Source organism: Chiloscyllium punctatum, chromosome 26 (genome assembly GCF_047496795.1).
Source record: "Chiloscyllium punctatum isolate Juve2018m chromosome 26, sChiPun1.3, whole genome shotgun sequence".
In the NCBI taxonomy this organism is placed as follows: Eukaryota; Metazoa; Chordata; class Chondrichthyes; order Orectolobiformes; family Hemiscylliidae; genus Chiloscyllium; species Chiloscyllium punctatum.
In genome coordinates, this window is record NC_092764.1 from 3,526,838 (window position 1) to 3,539,112 (window position 12,275).

A 12,275-nucleotide genomic window follows, 5' to 3' on the forward strand; every position below is an offset into this window, starting at 1 on the left:
GACAGATTTCCCTCCCTGAAAGGCATTATTGAAGTGGAGAGACTTTTATGATTGTGGTTTCCTGACACCAGCTCTCAATTTACAGATGCATTGATTGAACTTAAATTTCACTAGCTACCATAGTGGGATTTGGGCCCATGAGCCCAGAGCATTAGTCTGGGTCTTTGGATTGCTAGTCTAGTGACATTCCAAATGTGCCATAATATCAGCTAATGATCTGTCACTATACAGCTACACTCCAGGCAAACATCATAAATAACCTCTTGTGTAAGGTTTAGGGTCGTGTATGGAATGAACTGCGAGAGGAAGTGGTGTAGACTAGTACAATTGCTGCATTTAAAAGGCATCTGGATGGGTATATGAATAGGAAGGGTTTGGAGATATGGGCTGGGTGCTGGCAGGTGGGTCTAGATTGGGTTGGGATATCTGGTCAGCATGGATGGATTGGATCGAAGGGTCTGTTTCTGTGCTGTACATCTCTATTACTCTATGAATGGGACTGTAGCATTGATTTTTTTTCTGTCCTCTGGGAATTCCCTGTGCCACTCACGTCACTTCTTGTTCCCTGCCATCTTGTCCAGCTGTATGAGAATATTTCAGTGTTGCAATCTGACCTGTCTACCCACAGCAAATTTATCTCTAATCTTGACTTTGCTCTTCATCACAGCACTCCTACCCTAGACGTCCTTAACAATGTCTGGTTCAAACCTTTTCCTTATCCAGACACTCTTTCCTTTCCAGGGATAGTGTAGTTCAGTGTGATATTCAGCCCTACTCTCCACAGACCCTCTGGACCCCACAGATCACTTTGTGCTGTCAGATTAATGATTTGACATCAAGCTCTGAGTCAATATTTCCTTGACCAAATATTGAGGTGAAACTATCATTTCAATCCTTGACACATATGCCACTGTCTTCCCGTTTGTTCTCTTTGGACCAAACAAAACTTGCTGGAGTTTGAAATAAAAGGTGGGTAGATACACGTTTGGAACACTCTTTCACAAAGAGCAATGGTTGCTGGATCAGTTGTTCATAGAGTTGTAGAGATGTACAGCATGGAAACACACCCTCGGTCCAACCCGTCCATGCTGACCAGATATCCCAACCCAATCTAGTCCCACCTGCCAGCACCCAGCCCATATCCCTTCAAACCCTTCCTGTTCATATACCCATCCAAGTGCCTTTTAAATGTTGCAATTGTATTTTAAATCAGATTATCTTTAAGCAAAGCTTTCAGGGAAATGGACCAAAGGTAGGTATGTGGAGTTGGGCCACTGATCAGTCATGATCTTATTGAATGGTGGATCAAACTGAAGGGACTGAATGACCTACTCCCATTCCTATGTTCCTAAGTTGACTCTCTTGAACATACAATAAACCACACAAAATAAATTGATTGTCGACAGATCCTAATCAACCAACTTTCTTCCCTCTGTTTGAGCTGTATTCCCACCTATCATTTACTCCTTACTCCCTCCTCCCACCCTATCTTCAGCATACAAACCAACATTTTCCTTGCTTCCATCAGTTCTGAGGAAACATCACTGGATCCAAAATATTAACTTTGATTCCTCTTCACACATGCTGCCAGACCTGCTGAACTTTTCCAGCATTTTCTGTTTTTGTTTCTAATCAGCCATCCTTTGGATATACTTTCTTTGTAGGTCGGATTACAGTTATTTTTGAAGATGGTTTGGGTCTGGTTGATTTCCACATCTCCAAGCGTCTGTGTGTCTTGTATGTTTCTGAGGCAGACCTTGTGGCTGGAAATGCATATAAAAGGAAGCTTGTCCGATTTCGAAATGTAAGTATGTAGGTGGGATCTTCCCTGCACAGTGAAACTGATTGAGTTCAATTTAACTTCGGTTCCAAATTTCTCAAACCTATTTTTTTCTAAATAAAATTAAAATATTACTTTTAAGTAGACATGGGTCAGTGGAGAAAATTTACCTGTTCCTTCCTTTGGCTGTTATCCTTGAATACCACATTGTGACCAGAAGATGCTCAGCCTACACTCAAACCCTATTGATAAAAGTTTGGAGCCAGATATTATGCAAGATGGACCTTCCTGTTACTTTACACTCCCTTCAAAACAATGATGGAAATTCTGAGAGAGCACCATGATACTTACCTAATAGGCACCTGATGTGTCCCAGCACTCGACACAATTTCTGATACCAATATTATACCATGCCTTGCAAACTGACCAGGCATTTCCAGCAGCTCGGTTTGGACTGAAGGCTTGTGCAAGGTCACCGCATGTCAGTTCAGGCTGCAGTGGAAAAGTAAAAATTGACCACAACATGCCTGCACTGAGAAGCAGGAATAATCCCCAATTGGGAACTCTGTGTCCCAGGGATTGCACCTGGAGTTACACAAGAACAGGAAGCATTCAACCCATCAACACTTTTATTTCTAAAATAGACCAATGCTGAAACCCCAACTCATTTTCTCTGAGGAAGTGTCATTGGACCCAAAATATTATCACTGATTTTGCTCCACTGATGCTGCCAGACTTGCTGAGCTTTTCCAGCAACTTCAGTTTTTGTTTCTGATTTGTAGCCTCTGTAGCTTGTTCAGTTTCATTTCTCTAGGTCTCATTGTTATAACTCAAAAGAATGGATTCAATTAACCCTCCTTCCCAACCACCACCAAAGGATATCAGAGAGATGTGAGGCAAAGCCTTTTTAAGAAGCAAGTGGTAATGATCTGGAACTTGCTGTCTCCCAGGATGGTAGAGGATGTGATAAATTGATTCAAAAGGAAACTGAGTGGGCACTTCATGGAAATGAACCTGTAAGACTGTGGTGATAGAATGGAGATTTGGGACTATATGGATTGCTGTACAGAAAGCTAGCATTGACTCACAGGATTATGTAGGACATATGGTATAGAAACAAGCCATTCTGCCCATCAGTCCATGCTGGTGCTTATGCTCGATGCAAGCCTCCTCCCATCTTTTCCCCATCTAAATCTATGATTGATGGAGAAGGTGGGGAGTATGGTCTGATTCTGTGTAGGTATGACATAATGTGGAGCTTAACAAAAATAGACAGCATCCCAAAGAATCTGGAGGAATTTATCACCAGTCATTTTAATTTGAGTATTGCTGAAAAAAGTCACCTTTTATAAAAGCTTTTCACCTTGCAAATAGGGATTCTGGGTAATCCAAGATGGAGGATGGGAAAAATTTCTGGCTGTAACAGCTGCTCCTTTCCTGAGGTATTTTAGGTGCTGGAGGTGATTTCCTCGAATTCCAGGAGCAGCAATTACTGTTTTATATGCTGTTGCATTGTTTTGGAACTTTGGAAAAAAAAGTCAAAACAACAGCAGTTTTAAAAGGGAGAGGAGCAGACAAAGGAAGCACATCGTGAGGTCAGTGCAGGAGAGAGAAAGAACCCACACTGCTAACTAACAGAGTTAGCAGTTACTGCCTTTGCTGTTGGACTCATGTATCGCTGGACATCAGATTGCATCTGGAAAAATTAAAAAACAGTGAAATTCATAACTGATCTTAGAGGAACCTGTTTGGAGAGGTCACAGCACAGAAGCAGATAAGTGGATTTTAAGCATGGCCTTACAATAGGTCTGCAGTAGTGAGTAGAGTGGGTTCTTTCTTGATTATATGTTTGATTAAACTATGTCTCTTGATTAAACTTAAAATATAAGCCATAAGTAATAATTTAACCTGGAGCTGTGTTTTGTAGAGGAATAAGACAGTGTTATGTTTTGGGTCGTAGATTGAAAGCAGCAAAAATGTCCTTTAGTAGAGTGTTATGCTGCTCTTGTCGGATGTGGGAGTTTAGGGAGAGTTTACGGGTTACTGAGGATTATATTTGCAATAAATGCCGTTGGTTGCGAATCCTATCAGATCAAATGGATCGATGGGAGAGGCAATGAGGAATTTACAAGAGCAAGGGGATGTGATGGATGGCAGTTATAGGAAGGTGGGAGAGTCACAGATACAGTCACAAAGATGGATTAACTCTAGGAAAGATAAGCGAAGTAGGCAAGTCATTTTGGAGTCTTCTGTGGCTATCCCCATTTCAAACAAGTATGCTGTTTTGGAAAATGTAGGTTATGATGGACACTCAAGGGTATGTAGCATGAGCAGCCAAGTTTCTGGTATTGAGACTGGCTCTAATGCAATGAGGGGTACGTCGGCTTCCAAGCGATCAATTGTGTTATGGGATTCTCTAGTCCGAGGTACAGACAGACGCATGAGAATTCCTAGGACCATGGCATTCCAACTGGAACTCTATCAACAAACACATGGAGTTAGACCCCATCTACCACCCCCTGAGAAAAGGAACAGGAAGTGACTTCACCACAGGAAATGACATCATCAACCCAAACGTATAAATAGAAGCCAGAAATTTTCAGTAGTGCTTCACTGAAATGTTACCCAGTAAGGTAACGAAACATCTGGAAATGAACTTTTCAGTGAGCAAACCTACATCCATAAGAAAGGGATGATCATCTTATTGGGATTGTGTTATTGGCCCCCTAATAGTCAGAGAGAAATTGAGAAACAAATTTGTGAGGAGATCTCAGTTAATAGGATGATTATGGTAGAGGATTTTAACTTTCCAAACATCGACTGGGACTGCCATAGTGTTAGGGTTTAGATGTAGAGGAATTTGTTAAGTATGTACAAGAAAAATTTCTGATTCAGTATGTGGATGTACCTACTAAAGAAGGTGCAAAACTTGACTTACTCTTGGGAAATAAGGCAGGGTAGGTGACTGAGGTATCAGTGGGGGAGTACTTTGGGGCTGGCGACCATAATTCTATTAGCTTTAAAATAGTGATGGAAGAGGATAGACCAGATTTAAAAGTTAAAGTTTTAAATTGGAGAAAGACCAATTTTTATGGTATTCAGCAAGAACTTTCAAAAGCTGATTGGGCATAGATGTTCACAGGTAATGCGACAACTGGAAAATGGGAAGCCTTCAGAAATGAGATAACGAGAGTCCAGAGAACTATATTCCTGTCAGGGTGAAAGGAAAGGCTGGTAGGTATAGGGAATGCTAGATGACTAAAGACATTGAGGGTTTCATTAAGAGAAAGAAGGAAGCATATGTCAGGTATAGACAGGATAGATCAAGTGAATCCTTAGAGTATAAAGGCAGTAGGAATATATTTAAGAGGGAAATCAGGGTAAAAAGGGGACATGAGATAGCTTTTGCAAATAGTGTTAAGGAGAATCCAAAGGGTTTTTACAATACATTAAGGACAAAAGGGTAACTAGGGAGAGAATAGAGCCCCTCAAAGATCAGCAAGGCGGCCTTTGTGTGGAGCTGCAGGAGTTGGGGGAGATACTAAATGAGTATTTTGCATCAGTATTTACTGTGGAAAAGGACATGGAAGGTATAGAATGTAGGGAAATACATGGTGACATCTTGAAAAATGTCCATATTACAGAGGAGGAAGTGCTGGATGTCTTGAAATGGTTAAAAGTGGATAAATCCCCAGGAGCTGATCAGGTGTACCCGAGAGCTCTGTGGGAAGCTAGAGAAGTGGTTGTTGGGGCTCTTGCTGAGATATTTGTGTCATCGATAGTCACAGTTGAGGTGCCGGAAGACTGGAGGTTGGCTAACATGGTGCCACTGTTTAAGAAAGGTGGTAAGGACAAGCCAGGGAACTATAGACCGGTGAGTCTGATGTCAAAAGTACATGTATTTGGAAAGGCAAGAACTGATTAGAAATTGTCAACATGGCTTTGTGCATGGGAAATTATGTCTGTCAAACTTGATTGAGTTTTTTGAAGAAGAAACAAAGAGGATTGATGAGGGCAGAGCAGTAGATGTGATCTATATGGACTGCAGTAAGGCATTTGACAAGGTTCCCCATGGGAGACTGGTGAGCAAGGTTAGATCTCATGGAACACAGGGAGAACTGACCATTTGGATACAGAACTGGCTCAAAGGTAGAAGACAGAGGGTGGCGGTGGAGGGTTGCTTTTCAAACTGGAGGCCTCTGACGAGTCCACTACTTTTTGTCATTTATATAAATGATTTGGATGTGAGTTTAAGAGGTACAGTTAGTAAGTTTGCAGATGACACCAAAATTGGAGGTGTAGTGGACAGCAAAGAGGGTTACCTCAGGTTACAACAGGATCTAGACCAGATGGGCCAATGGGCTGAGAAGTGGCAGATGGAGTTTAATTTAGAATTAATTTTGGGAAAGCAAATCTTAGCAGGACTTATACACTTAATGGTAAGGTCCTAGGGAGTGTTGCTGAACAAAGAGACCTTGGAGTGCAAGTTCATAGCTCCTTGAAAGTGGAGTTGCAGGTAGACAGGATAGTGAAGAAGGCATTTGGTATGCTTTCCTGTATTGGTCAGTCTATTGAGTACAGGAGTTGGGAGGTCATGTTGTGGCTGTACAGGACATTGGTTAGGCCACTGTTGGAATATTGCGTGTAATTCTGGTCTCCTCCCTATCATAAGGAGAGACTGAACAGGCTGGGGCTTTTTTCTCTGGAGCATTGGAGGCTGAGGGATGACCTTATAGAGGTTTATAAAATCATAAGGAGCATTGATAGGATAAATAGACAAAGTATTTTCCTTGGGAAAGGGAGTCCAGAACTAGAGGGCATAGGTTTAGGGTGAGAGGGGAAAGATATAAAAGAGACCTAAGGGGCAACCTTTTCATGCAGAGGGTGGTATGTGTATGAAATGAGCTGCCAGAGGAAGTGGTGGAGGCTGGTACAATTGCAACATTTAAAAGGCATCTGGATGACTATATGAATAGGAAGGGTTTGGAGGGATATGGGCAAGTGCTGGCAGGTGGGACTGGATTGGGTTGGGATATCTAGACGGCATGGACGGGTTGGACCGAAGGGTCTGTTTCCGTGCTGATTGATTAGCAAGTTGGACTCTGATTGGTATTGGCAATACATTCTCCTCTCAATAATCTAAATGTTTAGCTTTACTGTGAATTGGCATTCTCGCAAATTGTCCTGATTGAGTGAAAGAGGAAAACTTTTCAACAAAATGTCTGATTTCAGCAATTCGTAGTGTCTATACTACCAAATGACTGTTTTTAATTCACTGAAATCCTCCTGTATCCAGGCCAACACTACTCCCTCAGTCAACATCTGTAAAACTTATTGATCTTAATGTTGGCTGTGGAACTCCCCTGGTCTAGAATGGCTACTGCATTCACAACTTTATGAAATGTTATGAAACTGAAACCAACATTGAGGGTGTATTTGAACTGCAAGGATTAGATTTTCGTTGTTTAGAGTCTCCAGAATTTGGAGAGACTGATACCCACCTGGCCAGCAGTGGCTCCTTTGCTGGAAAATACATTGATATCCTTTGGCCCATCCAGGTCTATGAAGCTTTAGCTGAGACTGCACTGTTCTGCTTCCCCTCCGTCCTGTTAAGTGACTGATTGTCTGTCTGGTAACAAGTTCAAATTCTCGCCGCTCTCTTGGGAAAAAAATTCTTCTGAATTCCCAGTTTAATTATTTGGTGATCATTGATTAATGGCTTCTGTGTCAACTCTATCAAAGCTTTTGGTCACCTTTCAACGTTTCCTTTTCAAGAAAAAGCTCGACTGTCTGTCACAATAGGTACATCCTTGCAGTTCTGATATCGTCCTCATGAATAGGTCTATATCCTCACCAGTGCCTCTATCCATTTTCAAGAAATGGTGACCAGATCAGTATATGCTCCACCAATTGCAGATAAACCAAAGTTCAGTACAATTTCACCTCATTTCCCTCCTATTCAATTTAAATCGATTAGAATTTCACTTGGTGACATGTGGATTACCTGTTCTGCTGTAATAAATGATGGCAGGATGATGGACTGCTGTTATCGACAGCAATCCGTATCATCACCCTGCTACTAGAGAATTAGTTCTATAGAGGTTAGTGGCTGCAAGAGAGGGAGGATATTGGAGAGGCAGAATGTGAAAATAAAAATGGTTTTTGAATATCTAAAGGATCAATTCAAAGGATGATGCTCAGAGTGAGAGGTTCTTCATTATTTGAGGGGTAAATGGTCTGTTTAATTTTGTCAATATTTTTATCAGCATCTCTTATCTTTAACTCCAGGCAAGTACTTTAAATGGAATCGTTGTGGTGGAAAAAAGCCCACTGAGTGAGCAGTACTTCCCTGCAGTGCAAAGGTTTGTGGTGTTAGAGCTGGGAATGACTGTGTTGCCTGTGGCCAACCAGATGGAGGCCTCACATCTCCTCGCCCAGTTGGTAAGAACTGCCTGCCACGTTGTTCTAATGCCTTCCTTCAATCCCAGTCTCCCTTCTTCGTCCCTATCCTGTTTATCCTCACCATTCTAGTTTGTGTCTTCTGCTGCCTAGGCCCAAGATTCTTAATAGGAGAAAGTAGGACTGCAGATGCTGGAGGGACAGAGTTGAAAAGTATGGCGCTGGAAAAGCACAGCAGATCCTGATGATGGACTTATGCCCAAAACGTTGACTCTCCTGCTTCTCGGATGCCTGCTGGCCTGATGTGCTTTTCCAGCACCACACTTTTCAACCCAGATTCTTAATTCCATCCAACCTCTCTCTCTCACAAACTCTCTTTCCACTTTTTTTAAGACATTCCTTAAAAGCTCTTCAACCAGCCTTTTGGTTGCCTCCCCTAATATTTCTTAAAAGTTATGAAATACTCAGCAGATCTTGGACAGGGAGCGCAAATTAAAATTTCCTTTCTTTTCAGGGATTCACAGGATGTGGGTGTGTCATTAGTGCCCCAGCCTAATTTTCTTTGACAAATCAACAAACTCTCTAGAACCAGTTCAAAATGTAACTGTTTTTCAGCAAGGAGAGAGCGAGAGACAGAGGGGAGATCTGTGATAGTGGAAATGAGAGTAAAATGATGGCAGGATGATGGTGCAGCAGTCATTTTGTCATGTTTCTTTACTTGTTCTATGATATTCTCTTTTGACTCGCATCATCGCACTCAAGTGAAACAGATTAACGTAATTTATTTCATGGGAGCTTGCTGTGCACAGATTGTCTATTGTGTTGTCCACGTTTTGACAGGAATGACCTCATTGTCAGACAAGTCTATGCCACAGTAACATGGGAAACAATTTGCTATCGAGGTTAACAGTCCAGTCGACATTCAGCTACCACACTGTGAATGGTTGTGGTGCCACCAGAACTGATCTCTCCAACATGTGTTCAGTTGTGTGGTGATAGTCTAACATTTGCACCCACTGTCACAAATTTGAGCTGTTTCTCATGTCCTCTTGTGCAGCAAGTGGTCACGTTATACCCTCAGGTTGAGAGTTGTGTGGATTTTCCGTGAAAGATTAAAATCCTGGACATAACTGCTTTGGTCAGTTTCAAGATTGGGGTCAGGGATGTTTGTAGTCAACCTGGAGCTGGGCCATTGAGAGTGGGGCTGTCATCAGTTTGTGGAGTGTGCTGTGTGGCTCAGGGGCTAGGTTTTGAGGTTCTGTGTCGATAGCAGTGCATCGTCAACTGACAGTCAATGGTGTTTTCTTAATGAGGGCATTTTTCCTTGTGAACATCAGGAGGATCAATGTGTGCACGTACAGGTAGCTACTCTAGTCTAATGTCTCCGAGTAGTCTGCTGTTAGGTAGACCAGAGCAAGTGAAGCTGTGTGTAGTCTATTGTCTTTGCTGCCAAAGTGGTTTCCATCTGAGATTCAATCTCATCTTGACCTTCACTCCAATGGCCTAGAAGTGTTGGCACTCATTCAATGTTTGGTTAAGATGCCAAAACATTTTTTAGATTTAGGTTTTATTGTCTTGTGAATTCAAATACAGGAGTACAATGAAAAGTGTACAAGGTCACCATTCTCCAGGGTACATCTTAGTGTACAAAAAAACAGGATTAAAAACAGAAGCAAAAATTACACATCAATTGCCCATCATGGGTCCTCACTGCCAGAAAAACAAGTCCATCCCTCTGTTTTGATCTTGGGTCATGAGTGAGTGGTCAGCAGAGAACTAGACAATTAAATTCCCCTTAAGTTGTTCAGGTGGAATGCTGGAACAACAGTTTCTGTTGTGTTTAACAGTGTGGTAAAGGAACAATGATTGAGGAAAAAGAGGGTTATGCTGGTTGAGTTAGACAAAGATGGATGAGAGAAGGTTTATGTTGAAATGAGTGGCTGTTTTGGGTCAAACATTGAGATGCCCTGAGGACACAAGGGTTACAAAAGAAATGACAGTTCTTTCATTCTAGTCCATCTGTTTGAAACAATTGCTGTCACTCATTTGTGAACTAATCCCACCCACTGTCTTCTTGCAGATTCACGAGGAGAGTAAGGAGCAGGGGCGCAATCCCTTCCAGCGCAGGGCACACACTCATTTGTCTGATGCTAGGATCCTGGCCAGCATCCAGCAGATCCCTGGAGTCGGGAAAGTCAAAGCTATGAGTCTGCTGCAACACTTCCCCAGTATCCAGCAACTGAGTGTTGCCAGTACGCAGGAGCTGGAAGCAGTGGTAGGACAGGCACTAGCTCAGCAGATCACTCGGTTCTTCTCACCAGCAAATGGATGCCTGGGCTTTACAGACTGTCAACGTCAGTGAGTTACTCAAGAGCTGCTCTCATTGCCAGCTGTGAACCAACTCACTATACAATACTCCAGGTTGATCAGCATCACAGGAAGCTGCTGCAGGAGATTCTCCTGCAACATCCTGTGAGTAATCATTTCAGTGATGCTCCTTGCTCAGAATTAACATCTAACTTGGATTAGAGAATGGTGAACTCCGGAACTAATGCAGAGAATACGCTCCAGTTTAGACCAGTTCTGGCTGCTGCAGTGCTCAGGTATTTTAGAGATAAGGGGTTGTGTCCTGGGAGAGATGTTCAGAGTGTGTTGACTGGGAAATGCATTTGTGCAAAAGATTCTCAAATTAAAAATAATTCCAATGCCTCTCACTCCCTATGCTCTGTCATTGTGGATAAAACTCCATCAGGTCAGATACAATTAAACTGGAGCTTGCAGCTTTCTATCAGACACTATTTGCTTCAAAACTCAAGAGGTTTTCCTAGTCTTACTGTAACTGTTAGAGTAGTTAAATATCTTGATAGGGCAATGATGATGTAGCAGTGATGGCACTGGACTAGTATGACAGAGGCCCAGGCTAAAGTTCCAGGCACATGTGGCAATTGGTGCAGCTTGAATCAGTCTGGAATTGAAAGCTAGTCTCAGTTATGGTCACTATAAAACCATAGTCAATTAGATGGTGTTTAAAAACTCACCTGGAGTCCTGCCATCCTCACCCACTGTGGTTTGACTCAAGTGGCCCCTGAAGTAGCTGGACAAGGCACTCAGTCCAAGGGCAATTAGGATGGGTAATAAATGCTGCTCTGTCATTCACTTCATGAAAGAAGCATTTTTTAAAAATGAAGAGACTACTGCCTAGAAGGTAAACTAGTAAAACTTGCAAATGACACATTGAGTTGTATATTCAGGACCATAAGAGATAGAAGCAAAATTTGGCCATTCTGCCCATCAAGTCTGTTCTGCCATTTGATCAGGGTGGATGTGTTTCTCAACTCTATTCTCCTGCCTTCTCCTTATAACCTCTGATCCCCTTACTAATCAAGGCCCGGTAGTATTATTGTTGGACTATTAATCCAGAAACCCACATAAAAGGGTCTGGGGTCCTAGGTTTGAATCCTGCCATGGCAGATTATGTAATTTGAATCAACAAAAATCTAGAATTGAAAGTCTAATGATGACTAGGAAAGCAATTGTCAGTTGGAAAAGAAAACCCATCTCATTCACTAATGCCCTTTAGGGAATGAGACTATTGTACTGGCCTCTGTGACTCCAGACCCACAGATGGGCAATGAACACTACTCTAGCCAACAACACCCACATCTCATGAATGAAACAACCTTTTAAAGCAAGAACTAATCTGTCACTGTCTTAACATTCAGTGACATAGCTGCTAAGGCCTTCTATGGCCAGGAGTCTCACAGTGACCACTCTCTGTACTAGTCACTATGTTCATTTCCAAATGTTCTGATTGACTGTTTTTATTTCCTCTGTTGTAAGACAGGTAAGAAAAGGAACAGGCACATTTCTCACACTTAGCAAAATATTGCTAACAAACAGGAACTATTCAGGGGGAGAAGCAGAATTAATAGTGGAGATGAGATACATGCAGCTTCCTTGGTTTGTTTTAGTGATTGCAAAACCTTGTATAATTAAGCCAGATTATTTTAATTCTTTCACTATTAGAATGTATAACCAGATCCTGATGATATTGATCAATCATCTTTATAGCTACAGGGATAAAGCATACATGTCA

At 42.0% G+C, this 12,275-nt stretch overlaps 1 protein-coding gene across 4 annotated transcripts in view; it reads left to right on the forward strand.

The window, feature by feature from the left end:
• Positions 1-12,275, forward strand: part of kiaa0513 (KIAA0513 ortholog) — a 173,303-nt gene that overhangs the window by 112,018 nt on the left and 49,010 nt on the right. For 2 of the 4 annotated variants that reach the window (XR_011964224.1, XR_011964225.1), the window contains exons 3-5: positions 1,665-1,804; positions 8,069-8,221; positions 10,260-10,651. Coding sequence is in view for 2 of the 4 variants with exons in the window: in XM_072595780.1 (XP_072451881.1) it covers positions 1,665-1,804; positions 8,069-8,221; positions 10,260-10,541 (575 nt within the window). In the remaining 2 variants the exon portion in view is untranslated. Of the gene's footprint in view, positions 1-1,664; positions 1,805-8,068; positions 8,222-10,259; positions 12,104-12,275 lie in introns of those variants that run through there. The other 2 variants (XM_072595780.1, XM_072595778.1) reach the window with 2 other exon arrangements.